The sequence below is a fragment of the Scomber scombrus genome, chromosome 8 (assembly GCF_963691925.1).
Source record: "Scomber scombrus chromosome 8, fScoSco1.1, whole genome shotgun sequence".
NCBI lineage: Eukaryota > Metazoa > Chordata > Actinopteri > Scombriformes > Scombridae > Scomber > Scomber scombrus.
The window spans coordinates 20,275,593-20,292,870 of NC_084977.1; the positions used below are offsets into that span (position 1 = coordinate 20,275,593).

The 17,278-nt window shown below is 37.1% G+C and overlaps 1 protein-coding gene across 1 annotated transcript; it reads right to left on the reverse strand.

The window, feature by feature from the left end:
* Positions 1 to 1,606: 1,606 nt before the first annotated feature.
* Positions 1,607 to 17,278, reverse strand: LOC133985026 (thromboxane A2 receptor-like). Its single transcript, XM_062424576.1, has 3 exons — positions 17,082 to 17,278; positions 9,799 to 10,699; positions 1,607 to 5,162 (listed from the first exon to the last, which is right to left on the reverse strand). Exons 2-3 carry the CDS (start codon positions 10,594 to 10,596, stop codon positions 4,839 to 4,841), a joined length of 1,122 nt encoding a protein of 373 aa, XP_062280560.1. The 5' UTR covers positions 10,597 to 10,699; positions 17,082 to 17,278; the 3' UTR covers positions 1,607 to 4,838.

The window sequence follows — 17,278 nt, forward strand, 5'->3', positions numbered from 1 at the left end:
ACAATGTAAACAAGGTATAATATGTTTCTTGACATGTCTGCGTTTACATGCAAGCAAGTAAACAATGATCTGCCAAATTTGTCTCAACTTCACTCATTCTGGCTATATTGTTCTCAGCTAACATCAGTATTTGTCTGATAGTGGTGTTTTGTTTTAAACACATGGTGCTTTTCCACTACCATTACCATTTTCCATTAAAGCACATGCCACACAATGGCAGCGTCCCTGGTTCAAATCCGGCCAGGGACCTATGCTGCAGCCGGTCATGCCCCTCTCTCTCCCTGTTTCCTGTCAGCCTCTCTGTCAGTTACCATCTGAATAAAGGCATAAAAAGCCCCAAATAAATCTTTAAAAAAAACCCACTTTGTATATGATTGCTTACGACTGCGTATTGTAAAAAATATACCTGGAGGATGGGAGGAATATTTCGAGAAAAAAACTTCTGAAAACATTTCTGAGATTAAAGTTGCAAATTTGCATGAAAAAAACTCACAAATTTGCGAGAAAAAAAAAATCGAAAAAAAGGTGTTTTATTCTGCCAAGAACACTTTGCAACACTGGAGAGAAGTCGTTCGTGCAATGTGCCTGCCGTGGAAGAACTGATCTAATACTTTTCAGTTGGGTTTAGCAACAAGAAGATACTTGTGTAGGCTAACCGAGCTTTATACTTAAATAGGTTATACAATTAAAACATACATTCATTTCCATTATATTCCTTCAAATTTATGAGAAGTAAACTTGTATAATTTATGAGAAGTAAACTTGTATATTCTCTGACATTGTATGGGTTTTTCTCTGATACAGACCCAGTTTCTTGTAATTTCACAGTCCGGATGCTTAGGATGATATAGTGATTCTGGGCTAAAATAAAAAGATAACAAACAGATGGTTTGGAGTCGATTTATGTTTCTTCTGGTTCAGCATTCACACAGTGAAGATGTGGTTCTATTTTGAAGAATAGAACGGAGGTGAGTGGATGTGGATGTGCAGCAAATGACGTTTGATCAGAAAAGTGAAGTAATAAATGTGTGGCCGTCCTGTTCAAGCAGCGGAGCCTCTGTGTTTTCATTTTATAACCTATTTAAGTATAATGCCCGGTTACACAAGTATCTTTTTGTTGCTAAACCCAACTGAAAAGCACAACTCAGTTCTTCCATGGCAGGCACAATGCACGAACGACTTCTCTCCAATGTTGCAAAGTGAAGCGATTTCTTGGCATAATAAAACACCTTTTCTTCAAGTTTTTGTTCTCGCAAATTTGTGAGTTTTTTCTCGAAATATTACCCACCCTCCTCCAGGTTTTTTATTTCCTAATACGCCGTCGTAGATTGCACCTCTTTATGAAGACCTGAAATGGTAATTGTAATAAAATGATTGAAATCATTGTTGTCAAGCCCTTGTGTGTTTAACAGAAAAGCCCATTTCACCAGCGATTTTCTTTTTAAAGATTATTTTATCTGCTTTCTATTTTTTGACACACAAAGTGCAGAGACAGGAAACATAGTAACAAGAACAGGAAATGTCATGCAGCAAGGGTCTCCCAGCTGGGAGTTGAGCCATGGATGTTTTGTGGAAATGTATGTTAACGTTAGGCCTCTGCCCCACCCGCTCATCAGTGATTTTCAGCATTTTACTGAGCTTTTATTTACAATAACATGACATTTTTGTCAAAGGCATCAACATTTACACTTCATTTTCACAGTTAATATTTAGCTAAATTTGTTGTGGTAACACTGAACAAATGATTAGACTGGATTTGAATTATGCAGCAACTACACACCCATGCAAACTTCCTCTTCACTGTTATAATAAACATTCTCTAAGCTGATAGCGACTTGAAATTTTAGTTAAACACCTCTGAGAGGTAGACATCTTCTGGAGGCAAAAATTACTACAGTTTTACTATTACTGGACTGAGGCCCAGAGAAAAGACAAGAGATATGAGAGGGGGAAGCTGATTTATTGCTGATTGAAATGTACTATTTAGCCATAATATCCTGTGTCTGTCTTGTTTGTTAGCAACACTTATATTGACTGCACTTTGAACAAGTGCAACTCTTTTGAATCCTCCTTCCTGCTGAGAAAATCTGTATCTAAGAAATATTCACACAAGTAATATCCTCCAAACCAAGGTAGGCAAACACATCCAAACACTATTACTATTTCCAGGTGGAAATATCGGATTTCAATACATTTTTAGCTTTGCTGATAATTCACTTGATTCAAAGACGAACAAGACAACAGTAAGCCTGTTGTTAAAGGATCAGTTCATGTACATTGCAAAGCTACACAACAAGTATATTTTTGCACTCACCCTTACACTTAACCTTTCTTACTATTTTCTCACTTAAAGACATGTTTTAGTTTTTTTCACGTATCACTTAAAATCTGTTTTAGCAGCACAAAATAATTTCCATTTACTTCCAATGTAGAAATCCTAGATATAAGCAAATAAAACGCTGGGATCCGACTACACAAATTCAACCCGATTTTGACAGAATTTTGTCATTACTGACAAATTTCCACCGCCAGGCCCAATTATGAACGTCAGAAACGATGAAACATGTAGTGTGCCATAATCAAGGGAAAGTAATCATTGGGACACCCAATGATACCCTAACAAAAACTCTTAGCATGTCAGAATTAGTATTTTCCTGCCTATTTTAACATTTTCTACATTGTGTTTCTTTGTATTGAACAATAGGATGACTGAGAGCTCTCTGGAACACTTCTATAAACACCGACAAAGAAAGTCAAAACTGTCCAGCAGAGCTGCATTTAGTCTCTCAGCATCTCTGATTTGACTTTTTGTGTCGTGTTTACATATGTGCTCCATAAAACACTTAGGTTATGATGATTATGAAACCACCTGATTTTAAAATATATCTTTGTGTTTTCATTTACCAGAGTATACAGCTACCAAAACCCAATCATGTTTTCTTCCATGAGACCTTCTGTTTACATACAGTGAACCTGGAAGATTTATGTAATGTTCCTGACATGTTAACACATTCATTACCCCAAGTTCTCTTTGAATCCATTTGTCTTTGTGACATCCAGGAACGGGTCCACAATAATTTTGTTTTTCTTTTCTTTTCCTTTTTGGAGCACATCACACACAGCGCTTCTGTAGCCATGACTGACAATTTGTTGACCCTTCTTCTTGATGTTCTATGAACTCACTAAGGTGTGAATTATGATTAGTTGGGGCCATGCCTGTAGTGTTGCCAGTCTCTCGACCAATAAACAGCAATAATTTATGGTACTGTGATTGCTGCATCTGACATGGTGACCATCATGAAAGACAAAAATATTGTGTAATCTGATTTCAGCATAATAGTAGTAAGTGAGAAAATATGCTACATGAAGTAAATGCTCAGTGGGAGGGTTTGAAATTAGGATAGCCACAATACACCAGCGAGTGATACAGTGAGAGATCAGTAAAATACTAATGAAATGAGTAACATATTACTATAATAATGCAATATATTTATAATACTGTTAAAGATAGCAGGCAATGTAGCCCTCAGTAGACAACAATTACACTTTCTCACTCAAATGACTGACGTTTATCTCAGTAATATTGAACAGCTAATGTAAGGGATTGGTTTTTTTTCTCATATCTTTCGCTACCATCTTTCGCTACCAATACAAACACCTGCAATGCAAAATGATACATCTCAAATAATTGTTCATCTAACTTTTTTGGTCCTATTTCTCTACTGACAATAAAAACATTGCATTTTCATGGTCTGTGCCGATATTCAACAATCACATTCTCATTGGCATTCACTTTATTTTCCAGATAAGCATGCAAATTGAAACAGAGGTCTCTTTTAAAGCTCCCTTTTAGAGATTCTGAAAAAAGTTAATAACTGATAATTTTTTGGTCTTGAAGGTTTGGTTTGATTTGCATGTATCATTAAAATATTTAACACATAGAACAAGTTCTCAAATTGGCAATTGTACAGGAAAATTCAAGCAACATTTAAGTGATGCTCTTGGTATCCAGTGTTTCACTGTTATCATCAACATTTAAGGCCATCCACCAAGTTTCTCTTAAATACTTTCACAAAGGTAACAAAACCTCAACAGTAACTGTTGAGACTGACAACTATTAAATATAAGCAAAGTGTGTATGTGCTTAATAAATCTCCTGAATTACCACAGAATGCCCCTATCCACTGTAATAAGATGTTTTAAACTATAATATCATAAAAACACTTGATAAAGTAATACAAGCTAAAAGTACAATTATGTAGATAGCTTTAACGAGGACATAACATTTCCAGGTCTATATTTTTACTATGGGGTTCTACAGGGATATCTTTGCATTATTTACAGTAAAAAAAAAACTATTATTTATCTTGTAATGGCCCTTTACACAGCCCTGAGTTCAACCTCTGCAGGCTGTTTCAGTTCCTATCCCTTAAAGACCTCTTGTCCTGTTGAGCCCACTTTGTTCTTCCATCAGCTACTCAAACAAATGGTAATAATAGGATTTTGATTTCTTGTTCTCATTCTTTACTTGAATAATAAACTTCCCAAATACATTCATACATTTTTGAGCCCTAATCCGAAGTGTTTTTATTAAGAGACTATATGTTTGTTCCTGGTAAGTGTCCAATCAGACAGTGCTTGACAAAGTGTTGTCGTTAATACTGAAAAAACATTTCAGTTGTATTCAATAGCATAACAGTGTTTTATTCTTTCAGATTTTAGGTGCAATCTTGCTGCTTATCCCAGTCACAGTCATCAGGAAAAGTCAGAGAGTGGAACACATACAGAAAACCTCAATGGCATCACTCAGTCTCAACTCAAATCTCAAATCTAACCAATTATGGAGAAGAAGGAGGTGATTTCAAGGTAGATGGGGATGTTACATCTGTTTTCTCAGTCTCTGCGGTTTCATCTGAGCCCAGGGTGCTCCCAAGTGAAGAGCGTGTGAACCTGCGAACGGTGTCACTGAAAGATGGGTACAAGGTCATGATGGAGCCCCTGGACCAGTTAAGGCGGGGGTAGATTCTCTGGAGAACTGCCCTGCGACACAGGATGTATACCCAGGGGTCCAGGATCTGGTTCCAGGTTGCGAAGCGTATCCCTAGCAGCAGGAGTCTGATCTGGACCCGATCTCTGGACAGCACAGTTTTTGCAATGAAGACCTGGCGGTAAGGGGATTAAAGGAGGAGTAGGAACAGAGATGGAGGGATCGGGGAAAGAGAAGAAAGAAATGATAGATGAAATGAGATGGTTAACGAGAGGAAATCAAACAGTTGCTACGGAGAAAGAAGCAAATTACAACAGGCAGCAGATTATACTTGAAAAGAGAGAATGAGAAGGAGAGATTTGAAATAAGGAGTGAGGTGGAACAGATGAATTCAGTTACTATTGCAAATGTACAGTACATGGAGACTAGGGGTGTCACGATTCTCCAAATCCTCCATTCGATTTAATTTTCGATTTTAAGGTCACGATTCGATTCGATTCTCAATCTTTTTTTTGGTCCTTTTAGCACAGTTGCCTATGCCATTTTTAGACTAGTCATGAGTGATATAATCTCAGTTGTTTGCAATGTACCACACTAAGGCCTTACTGTCAAAATTAAATAATTTAATAACAATATAATGTAACAACAACTTGTTTCAGCAGTCAATTGGAAATTTACTGTAAACAAAAGAATAATCTAGTGACCCTTTTGTAACTGCAGTGTGCACTCTTCATAGTAGATGATATTCAAGTAGCTTACAAACTGTGGTTTTCTAAGTGACATGCAAATATTGTTGTCATAACTCATGGGGAACACAAAATATTTCCACACCGGTGATTTCAGTGAAGCAGGAGTGGGTTCAAGTTCGGTTGATGTGTCTCCTATATCAGCGGTTGCAATGGTGTTCAAGTTATAGGAGGTAATGTTGGCTCGCCGCATTTCAACATGTTTTTTCCCTCTTGACATGCCTGCTGGACATGACATTGGGAGCATGGCTACATCCTCGATTCCTCCGTTGATTTTGAAGGTCGAGATCGTGATGTCATTTCAATCAATTATCTGACTTACAATCGAGACTGTGACACCCCTAATGGAGACATCCATATGTTTAAAGTACTATCCCCTTTAGTAAAGCAGCAGTATTTTATGTGAGGAGCAGCCTTATTAGCATAGTCTAACAGTCTCTTTTGGGGTCTAAACATGCTAACAAGCTCCTTTAGAAATACAAATTGGCTTGTTGTGTCTCTTCCAAATTCAGCTGGTGTCAGCCTCTAACTCTTCCACGGATTGTGTCCAAACAGTACATGTAAAACAGTTTACATGTTTAACAACATCTAAATTAACTTTATGGTGCAAGTAACTGTTGCATGCAAGTATGCATTCCTGTTGAGATTAAGTGCAAATCGTAGTCTTAATTAGGGCAAACTTTTCTCAAAAGCAGAGGTACTCCAAGGACAGAGAACCACAGTTTTCCAGGGTTCAAGTAAGTCTAGTACTACCAGTAGTATCTCCCACTTTCAAAGAAGGAACTCATGGCAATCATGGTCTAATAGCAAGGAGGCTACTTTGAGCACCCAGTATAAACTCACTGCTCTGCATTGCATTTTTCAGGAGCTTTAAATTACTGACAACTTTTTGAGGTTTTACTCCTATTTATAAGATGGATTCTGCAGCTCTGCTTCTGAGAAATGTTTTTGTAAATAAACTACAATTTGCAGATTGTTAGGCCATGGTTTTGATGAGAAACCATCAGTGTTAGTTTCAGGGAATGAAAGCAGGCACAAGTAAAATATACAGCATGACAAATCGTTCTAACAACTTAAGTGAAATGTTTATTAATTGAATTGGAATGGAATGAAGCATACAGGGCAGCAGCAAACCAAGATGAGACATTGCATGATGAAACATGCTCCCAATGAAACTCCAAACTTATGGAGAATTCATTGGAAGCTGCAAGGCATCGGGGAAACTGTGACGCACTTGATTGGTGTAGTTTTATCTGCAGAACGTGCTGAGGTAACCAATGTGAATTTTGGGATGAGCAGTGACTATTGATAAGCTGTTTAATTGATACAAAATTTCAGGATTTTTGTTTTACTTTTTACTCGCCTTAGTCCAGACCCTTGACACATGATGTATATCCAGGGGTCAAAAATCTGATTGCAGATGGCCATTCGTATGTAGAACAAAATAGTGACATCTTTGTTGGTATCGGTAGTCACAGTGTCGGTCACAATATATATCTGTGTAGAGTTTCACACAACTGAGGTTAGACAGGGCTACAGAAAAATATTTGCTCCAGCCAGGAGGCTTAACCTTCTTTTCATTACTGTGAGTAACTCAAAATACTGGTAACGATTTGAAGTCCTTATGTATAAAATGTGATTGAAAATGACACTGTTGAATAATGCAATGTATGTTTCAATCAATCAACTGAAAGTAAAACATAGACTGCACCACATTTAACCGGATTGTCATTTTTGTATCCAATAAACGTAATTGCAATAATTAGAGAGGTGCCATAAAGTTTATTTTAGCATATGACAGACATATCCATCACAAAATGGACACATTGTAACACTGCAAACACACCAAAGAGCAGTGAAAAGCACCAGTTGTTGACATATCTGGCAATGTTCTCTAAAGTGAGAAAGGTTGCCAAAGACATGTCATCCAGCTAAACTTTATTTTTTCAGTGAGTATTCTTATAAATAGTCTAGATCCTTGATAAGACATTATTTGCACCATAGAAAGAAACATTGCTTCTGCTATTGCCCTGGTGGATTTGAGGAGGAAAAAGTGCTGCTCTGCCCATCGTCTATGGGTGCATCCCATCCTCCAGACCTGGGAATGATCATGATGTCACCTATGTTACCAACATAAACAGCCTATTACTTCACTTGTGTGCATGGTGGGTAATGAACTTGAAACAGAAAAGCAAGCTAGTGCACGAAAATTATCAAATTGAACATCCAAATACGGACCCACATGCAACTATAGCATCTCAGTTCAAAACTCACCATTCAGACCAAGCAGACTGACAATATCTGTCCATACAGCCTTCTTTTTTTCTGCATATCTATAATTTTACAATGTGTTGTCGTACTGTATGGGGTGTGCAAAAAACAGCCACAATACATTTTTCTTCTATTGTTTAATGTGTTCAGGGCAGGAGAAATCATTTGAAACATAGGTTGACATGTCAGATGACTTTGTGTATTGATTGGCTTCAGGTTTTCTCTTGCTGCAATTCGACACAAAATGATAAACTATTCCCAACCTTTTTTTGACCGCACTTAGCAGCAGATGGCAAAGTGCTGCTGCTGCAGGTTTTCCATAGAGATAGTTAACGGCCTTATTTGGTCTCTTTAACTTCCAAACACTGCTTGTGACTGTACCAAAACAATGCTGGACCTGCCAGTATCACACCTCTACAATGCTCTACAAGCATAACATTTGTAATCAAGGGTGTATGTCGAATAATGTTAACTTTTAAAAAGATAGTTTCTTTAGAGAAGTTGAATTAGTTTCCTTTGTCTTCCCCATTGCAATACATTAGCCTCGAGTCACATACTTCGAGCTTCTATTTCTGAGCAATTTTATAATTATTTGATTTTCATTTACAGGCCTTATCATTCCTTAGTATGTTATTATATGTTTATCATGCACTCTTTACGAATTTAGTTATATAATTAATGTCGGTCTTAATCAAGAAGTTGTTGTTTGCATTCTTCTGAATGAGTAGTAGACAGGTCGCTGACTGGAACAAGAGCTAACAGATATGAGACTTCATTGATTAAAATGTACAAGGGTAAGTGCTTCCTCCTGGCACTAGCACATACTAACTAAAAAGGAGGTGGTGTCCACAATAACAAGTAATTAAATAATAAAATACTAATACTCCAACAGTTTAAAGGCACCACTTTTCCCTGAGATCTATAGTTGATATGTGCCATTTCAACTATGGCAATAAGGGGTTCTTTCATGACCAGAGGGCTTTCAGATCAGCTAAATAAAAGGCTTAGGAGAAATGAAGCATGTCGAGGGGAAGCAAAGAACAGGAGGTTAAGACCTTTGGATGCCTCATTATGGTTCACAGGGTTGAAGGGTAGCTCTGATAACAACAAGAGCTGGAGAGATAGGGTCAGGGTTGGGCACTTTCAGATGCCTGAGCAACATTTCTCACATGGTAATTTGGTGGGGACTGTTATTCATTGTGCCTTCAATATTGGTGATGTTGTTCTGTTGACACTTTTACCTTAAACTTCACATTGTCAGAACATACAGTTTTAAATGTTTTATTCACTCTTTCCTTTTCTGGTGAAGAGTTATACCTAAAGCAGTTCACAATGAACTGCTAACAGAGTAAACAATGTAAAGATACATATCAGAAATCCACAAGATTGAGTGAACAGATATCCCCTTTCTGCCTGCAGGTTAAGAGGACACCCTCATCTATGGGTCTGTGACACACAGACACATATTTATTAACAGGTTGAAAAAGGGGCAGAGACCTTCCAGTGATGTTTAACAATAACCTCAAAGTGCTCCATTTATTCTGCAACTTTGGGTCAGTCGGCTCAGGGTGGTCCTCAGATAAATAGTGGTGATTCACATGAATTTGATCTGTATCAGAATTAAAACTAGGATTGATATTTTGTGATTTTTTCTTTTGTTGAAATGAGATTACTGTCATTCAGTTTTACTCAGGTCATGTTTTTTTTAACATCAAAATTAGAGCTGCTGTATGACCAATTTTCATGAGAAAATAGCAGACCTAGGGTTACAAACAGACACAAGGTCAAACTCACCAAGAGGGGGCACCAGCAGATAGAAGCAATGACCATGATCAGGATAAGTTGCACCATCATCTCCACTTCATGATCTCGGCGACGCTGGGTCCTGGCTGGTCCACAGCACACCTTGATCAGGGTCACCACGCTCACCGTGTTCAATAAAAATGACACAGCAATGCTCGTCAACCCAACCAGTGAGAAGATCAGGGAGAAGAACTTGTCATTTCCCTCATAGCTGATGTTGAAAAAACACCAGGAGCCGGGCATCTGCATGTGGTAGCTCCCAACACCCATTAGGGGCAGCAAAGCAATGCATCCAGCAAACAACCACACCATCAGCACCATGGAAACTGACCGGCCCTTAGTTTTGCTGCAAGAGCGTACAAATGGAAGGTTGATGCCAATGAAGCGCTCCACAGCCATGGTAGCACCCAGCAGCAGTGGGCACAGTCCGTAGAACACCATGGACATGCCCATGAAGTTGCAGAAATGGCAGTTTGGGTCTAACTGGCGCCAATTAAAGTTTGTGACATAGAAGGAGACCACAATGCAGCCGGTGACCAGAAGACCCATGAAGTCAGTGATCACCAGGCCACCAAGGAAGATAAGGAAAAAGGATCGTGAACCTGAACGTGCCCGCCGAAAAGACTTGACAAGAACTATGAAGGCGATGAGGTTGGAGGTGAGACCCAAGGTGCTGAAAATGGATGAGTAGTGGATTGAGGCAAGGGTAGGTGTGTAATTGAATGGAGGGCTGTTGATGGAGTAGCAGAGTGGGGTGTTGTTGGTGGGTGGTGGGAAAGAAGCATTCATGGTGGCCAGCTGGTGTGGGGTCTTTGATTTCAGCTCACTCAAAGATGGAAAGACAATACCAGTGTGAGGAATTTCATGTCTGTCTTCAACCTCAATCCTTAACCTAAATAATAAAAAGAGAAAAGTTCAAATTAAAGACATTCCTCATCATATGAAATATACATTCCAACATTGGAGAGAACACTGAAAATACACAAAATGCACTGAAACATACAAGACAAAAATGAAATGAGCAAAGGGAAAGAACAGCACAAAAAATGGCTTGCAAAGAGTTGACTTTCATTCTAAATTGCACAAATGCAACATGTGCATATTCTTTCAACACTACTTCAGCTGAAAATGTGTTCCTACGTATCAATTTTCTATACCTGCTGATTTCAGAAGCCTATCATTGTAGTCACATCAAGTCGAAACTTGATGGTTCACCGAGTCGGACACTTTAACCAGTGGACACAGAGGACCTGAGGATCTTTTCAAACAGCACCTTTTCGGACTGTGAACCTTGGATTGTGTGTTATTGTATCGGGTTAACTTGTTTTTCTGGTGTGTTTTTTGATGTGTAGTGGTCAGGAAAAGATTACAATTCATTCTTGGAATGAGTAGGACCCTAAATATAAGAAAATCAGTACAAAGGGAATAACTTCCAACTTCAAATTAATCCAAATTATATGTGGCTTGAAAATACAAGTGATAATTCCAGTTTGGTAAAATGCATTTATAATTTTGCCATCATTTGTATTGTTAACATAGTTGTCAGCAAAACAATTGCTGAGATCAAGAAAGGTAGTGTATAAGTGGCAATTAACCCAATTCTTTCTTTAAAAAAATCTAATGTATAGTCAATGCACTTTTTGGATGGTTTTCCGGGTTTCTGGAGGGCTTAGGTGTGGTTGCAGAGGGTGGGGCGTTTGGCTTGGGGTTAGGATTAGCTAGTTAGCTGTAAGTATGGGTATTGTTCGGATCATTTCTTTTCCTGATTTTCATTACTAAAGAATGGTGGGGTGAAGAGAGGGCCAGCTACCCCCACCCCCCAAAATAAAATCATGTTCCTGCAAGTATGCAGTCTTCTCTCCACCATCTGCAGCTGACGTTACTTCTATGGACGTATTTATTAATTATGTCAGCATCGAAAATTTTGTGTTGTGCTGATTTAAAACAACTGGTTAGTGTGGGCTTATCTTAAAAATGACTCATACAAATCAAGTTGTTTTTTTTCCTTCTCAAGGCTACGGCCATTATAACCACTACATTACAGCCCCCTATGACAGTACACATTATGACAAAGAAATGCTTTAAACATTCATAATCTAACTCTAAATCTGTCAAAATATACTGAATAATTGCTGACACTGCGCCACAGAGTAGAATACAAGTGGTAATATTCTATTCACAGTACTGATGGCATGGACTTAATCACATTCTCCTGCCTCTGTGTATATTGTGTAGTAAAATACAGAGGCCCCCACTCAGACCTCTTTAATTGACCTCATTAGTGCTCATCAATACTCATTTAAGGGCTTTACTCCAAATGAACTAAGCATGGTGTGTAATTTATCGAATGAAGGCGACTTAAAAAAAAGAAGCAGTTGCCAAACATTAATTTCTAGAAAGGCATTCAAATTGTTTTTTACTGGTACGTTTATTATTTATATAGCAGTTAATGCCAGATGATCATTTGGCGAAGCTCACTATGTATAAAATGAAATCAATCAATATAAAATGCCTTAACCTCCAATATATATATATATATATATATATATATATATATATATATATATATATATATATATATATGAATGTGCGTGTGTGTGTGTGTGTGTGTGTGTGTGTGTGTGTGTGTGTGTGTATGGTGGAATGTATCATTTAATTGTAAATTCAACTAACTACTCATTAGGAAAAAACCAACAAGCTAACTCAACAATTGTGTTTCTGTATCTGTCTAAACTGAACATATATTTAATTTAATTAATATTAATATTTAGTTATTGATAAGATAAGATAAGAAGCTTTATTGTCATTGCACACGAGATACAATGACATTTTGTTTGGCAGCAATCCTTGTAGCAGCTACAATCAGTATAAATATACATAAATATGTATTAAAATAAATAACAACGTATCTAAAAATAGTCATTGAGTCAAAAGATGCTGTCTGTCTGGACACTGTACAAGTACAAGCTGCAGCAGTTAAGTAACACACACGCTGCTCAGGTAGCAGTAGACAGTGTGTCCTAGGCCTAAATGTTAAAATGGTAGGGAAAACCCCGGTTTCTCTAGTAAGTACTAATCGTTATGAGGTTGAGCCTGTCCTTTTGTCTCTGAGGTACACAGGAACAGACCCATCATAAACAAACGTCTACAGTCTACACAATGTCACAGCTCACATACAGTATGGCCATAAAACCCTCACAAACAAATGCAAACAGTGCCAGCATTAGAGATGGAGAGTTACACAGAGACCGAAATAGACAGAGAGAAGGAGAGCTATCATATCCTGGCAGGAAATGCAGTTATGTGAACAGTTCTGACAGAGGCACAAACAGGAAATAAACACAGTGTCATAGCTAGTTCACGATGCTGTCCTTAGTGATCTGTCCCCAAATATGTAGGTCATTAGCCAGATTGTATGTGACTTCAAGCAAAGTTGAGATGCATGATAGGTCAGATAGGGAAATGAATGTGGGGAATGAATAATAATCTTCTTTTTTTTTAAACAAAATGATGCATGTGGATATTGATATCATCCTGAAATATGACAAATGAGTAAAAAGGATATTTAAAAATTCCATGATGTTATGTCTGAAAAATGATTCTCCAATCAGTAAACTTATTTGTTATATGTTCATAATCTGTGCATATAGTGAAGAAAATATAGAGAAGCATAAAACTGAAAGATGCTCTAAACAACTTTGCATGCTGGTGGCAGTGTATGAAAATGTAAAATAAAATATTAATTTCTATAACAAGAAATCATGTCATAAATGCCTATGCAGTATCTTTCTGCATATGGCATTTTTACTTTTGTCCAAGCATTTTCCCCTTTATCTATTGCTTGCATAGTTTTACCTAAAAGGGCAGGACATTAACCAAAGAGGGTAACAAGTTTAATAATTTGATCTAAAAGCCAGAGCGACTTTAAAATGATGCACATGCAGTACGGACTTAATTTTATTAGCTGATGTCTTGAGGCGTTTGTCATTTGAATGTGTTTCACATTTTCCTGTAGCATTAGCATGAAACTTGGTGAAACAAAAGATAAACTGGCAAAAAAGCATCAGTTTGGTTATTTAACTTTTGACCCTATGCACAATAATATGCAAAGATGCAACTGAGCATTGCTGCATTGCACACTTTAACATACCTGATGTATCACACACATACAAAAACAGCTGATGGTTCAACTGCACCACATAATTTTTTTTTTGCTTGCCCTACCTTTATTGCTTAAAAGTGACAACAAATCTAATCACAGTCAGGGAAAATATGTTGAATCCCTTAGCCTCTCATCTCCAGAATAGCCCTTAAGCAGTCACAGGTTTAAGCCCTTTTGAGATGGGATGAGTGATACAGTTTATGGGAACTTCATGCATGCCCAAGTTTGGAAAAAGCCTCAGCTTCTGCCTTGTGATGAATGTATTTGTAAATGTATTTTCTTTCTTTCTTTCTTTCTTTCTTTCTTTCTTTCTTTCTTTCTTTCTTTCTTTCTTTCTTTCTTTCTTTCTTTCTTTCTTTCTTTCTTTCTTTCTTTCTTTCTTTCTTTCTTTCTTTCTTTCTTTCTTTCTTTCTTTCTTTCTTTCTTTCAGCTGAAATTAGATTATGGTTTGTTTGTGTTATAAAGTTTCTTGCTCTTAGTAATATGATATCAATTTTGCTATGGTTTTAGATGTGGCAGATTCACCCCTGGGATAAAATCACTGGCAGACTTGAAAATGTTTGATAATTACTGGACATCCCCAGATGACATTAATTTCAGGAGTAACCAAGTAACCAATTTTCTTTGATTTGATTCTGGTATTAACAAGTATACACAACTTCATTTTGGTAAAAATGACTTCTAATATGCAGTTGCTTTTCCATCAGATTTTTTGTCGGACACATTTTTGAAAATCAGAAAACTGGAAGCTATGTAAACTAAGATGAAACCTTTGCATCTTTTGCCTAGAGATGACTACATTATCATCAAGTCCTTTTAACACTTAGAGAATTTTAAGACGAGACAGATGGTGCTCAGTGCCAAGTCTTGAGTGACCCTGAAAACCGTTTGAAAGAGCCATTAACCAAAAGGGCCTATTAGCATAGAATCAATATGTCATATTTAAAATTGCTTTACTGAGGCTGGCAAATAATTTCCTATTCAAAGCTTCCTATTTGGGAAACCAAAGGAACTTCATCATGAGGTATGAATATGGCAGGGAGAATGCTGAATTTATGCATCATTGTGCTTTTGTCCAAAGAGTCCCTAAAAGAAAAACTTCCATGAAACACTGTCCTTTCAAATGATGTTTGTGGTGAGAAATATGCAGTCCTTGTACTCTGGACAAGATATTCTCATAATCAAATGACAGAATAGGTCTTAAATTCAGCTGACAAAAAACAACATGCAATCTAGCAGCCATAGTAATGCACTTCGGAATGATCCATAGGACCATAGAAAACTGTTATAAATCAATGTTAAAAATAATGATGTTTTAAGGTTCGACAGCACTGGTTTTAAGGTCTGGTTAGGTTTAGCCACCAAAACCACTTGGTAAGGGTTAGGCTTAAAATAATCACTTGAAGCATGGTTTATACTTCCTCAAAGTTACGCAACCTTCATTGTCATGTCAGCAGTGAACTGCAGTTGCAAATATGACACTCTTGGTTGGAAACCGGACGCAAACACTGGTCTGTTGCAGCAAAGTCCACTTCTTGTCATCTAACTATCTAGCCAGCCAAACATCTAAACAAGTAACCTTATACTGACATCATCTGAACTGAGGCACTTCCCTGGGTCATAATTACCCAGCCACTAGATGGCGTAAACATAACTATAAGTAATTTTTGCCAGCCTGAATTTTAAACTGTAATTTTTCTTGTGAGTCTGGAATAGTCTGCTGTCCAAACAACATTCAGTCCATTGGTATTGAGGCTATGGGGCTCTATTTTACATGTTCATATACTGCAAACCTATTAAACACAAATTAACTAAGTTGGGAGATAAATATTATGACATAATAAAAACAAGAAGAAGAAGACCAACTCAAAGGAATGTGACTGTCTGCACTAATTCCTTCACATACTTAGTGATGATAGTGATTCTGGCATCATGCTCACAAACATCCCAGTCTAGCCAGAGTATAACTGGTGTGAAAATGTTTTGTGCGTTATATCTGTAGTCTTAGAAATGTGATGATACAGGTAACCATAATATGGTATCCTGTACCTATATTACGGTTACCTATATAATAGGATATACTGTCCTATGCTGCAAAATAACCTTTTGTCCTTTTCTTCAACTTTACCTCTGGACATGAGTATGTGACCTTGTTACACATTAAACTTGAAGTTTAATTCAATTTGGTGACTTGATTTGCTGAGATAGTAATTTTCAGTTCCTGTGGAGAGCGTGTGCACTGTGGGGCTGTACAGTAAGTCTGATTATTTTGATATTAATTATTTAATTTAAATTTTTTAATTTAGTTTACCCAAAGATATTTTGATAGAAATGAGAGTTGCATAGCCACAGTAACTAACAATCCCTGCATCTGATCATATAAAAAATGCTGTGTATTTTTTTTACCATGTGAAAAGAGAATTGATGGACCTTGATTACTGTGGGTTCATGCACCAACCACCAAACCAGATCCAGTGTGTGACCCGTAGCTACTCATAGTCAATTCTATTAAATATTTAGTTGAAGAACGTGAAAAAATGTTCTTGATTGATGATTAAAAATGGTGCACCAAAGTTCTGTTACATTACATTATAAAAGTCTTATATAGCTTATTTAAATAGGCTTCAGTGCATCCATACTATACATATAATTGACATAATCAGATCAAATGATGAAGATGAGAAGTTTACATTTGTTAAAAGAAATTACAATAACAAGATGAAACCAAACCATTAAAGATGACAGCTTAAAAAAGGCACGTTTTACTGGGTGCACCTACAAATGAGAATAATAGTAAACCCCTATTTATCATGATATACTGTAATACCAGTTATTATAATAAATGTATAAGGGTAGGGTACTTTAACATAAAAAACTACAGCTGAAGTTCCTACAGTTACTAAGTAAACTCATTCATCATACCAACTTTTTGGTAGTATTCCTCTCAAGTTTTAGAATGCTGAATGCTGAATTCATTTCTTTTTTTATTAAAGCTTTCATTTTTCTCCTTGTGTATATAGGTGTTTATAGTTAGAATGTTCATCACAACATGGTATTGACAAATGCTATGTGCTATATGCTAAGTTTATTAAGTAATTAAGATATATCTTACCATTGCAGAACTTTCAAGGTCCAAGTTAACTCTCAACTGGAATGTTTGTACTCCTCAGTCCAAACCATCTCTGCTCTTGTAATAATAATGATGATAACACCTACAATAATCACAGGAAGACGGAAGGAATGTCACCAAGTCCTCTCTGATGGACAAAAAAAAAGTCTTGCCGTAACCCCCGAAATTCCACTCCTTTT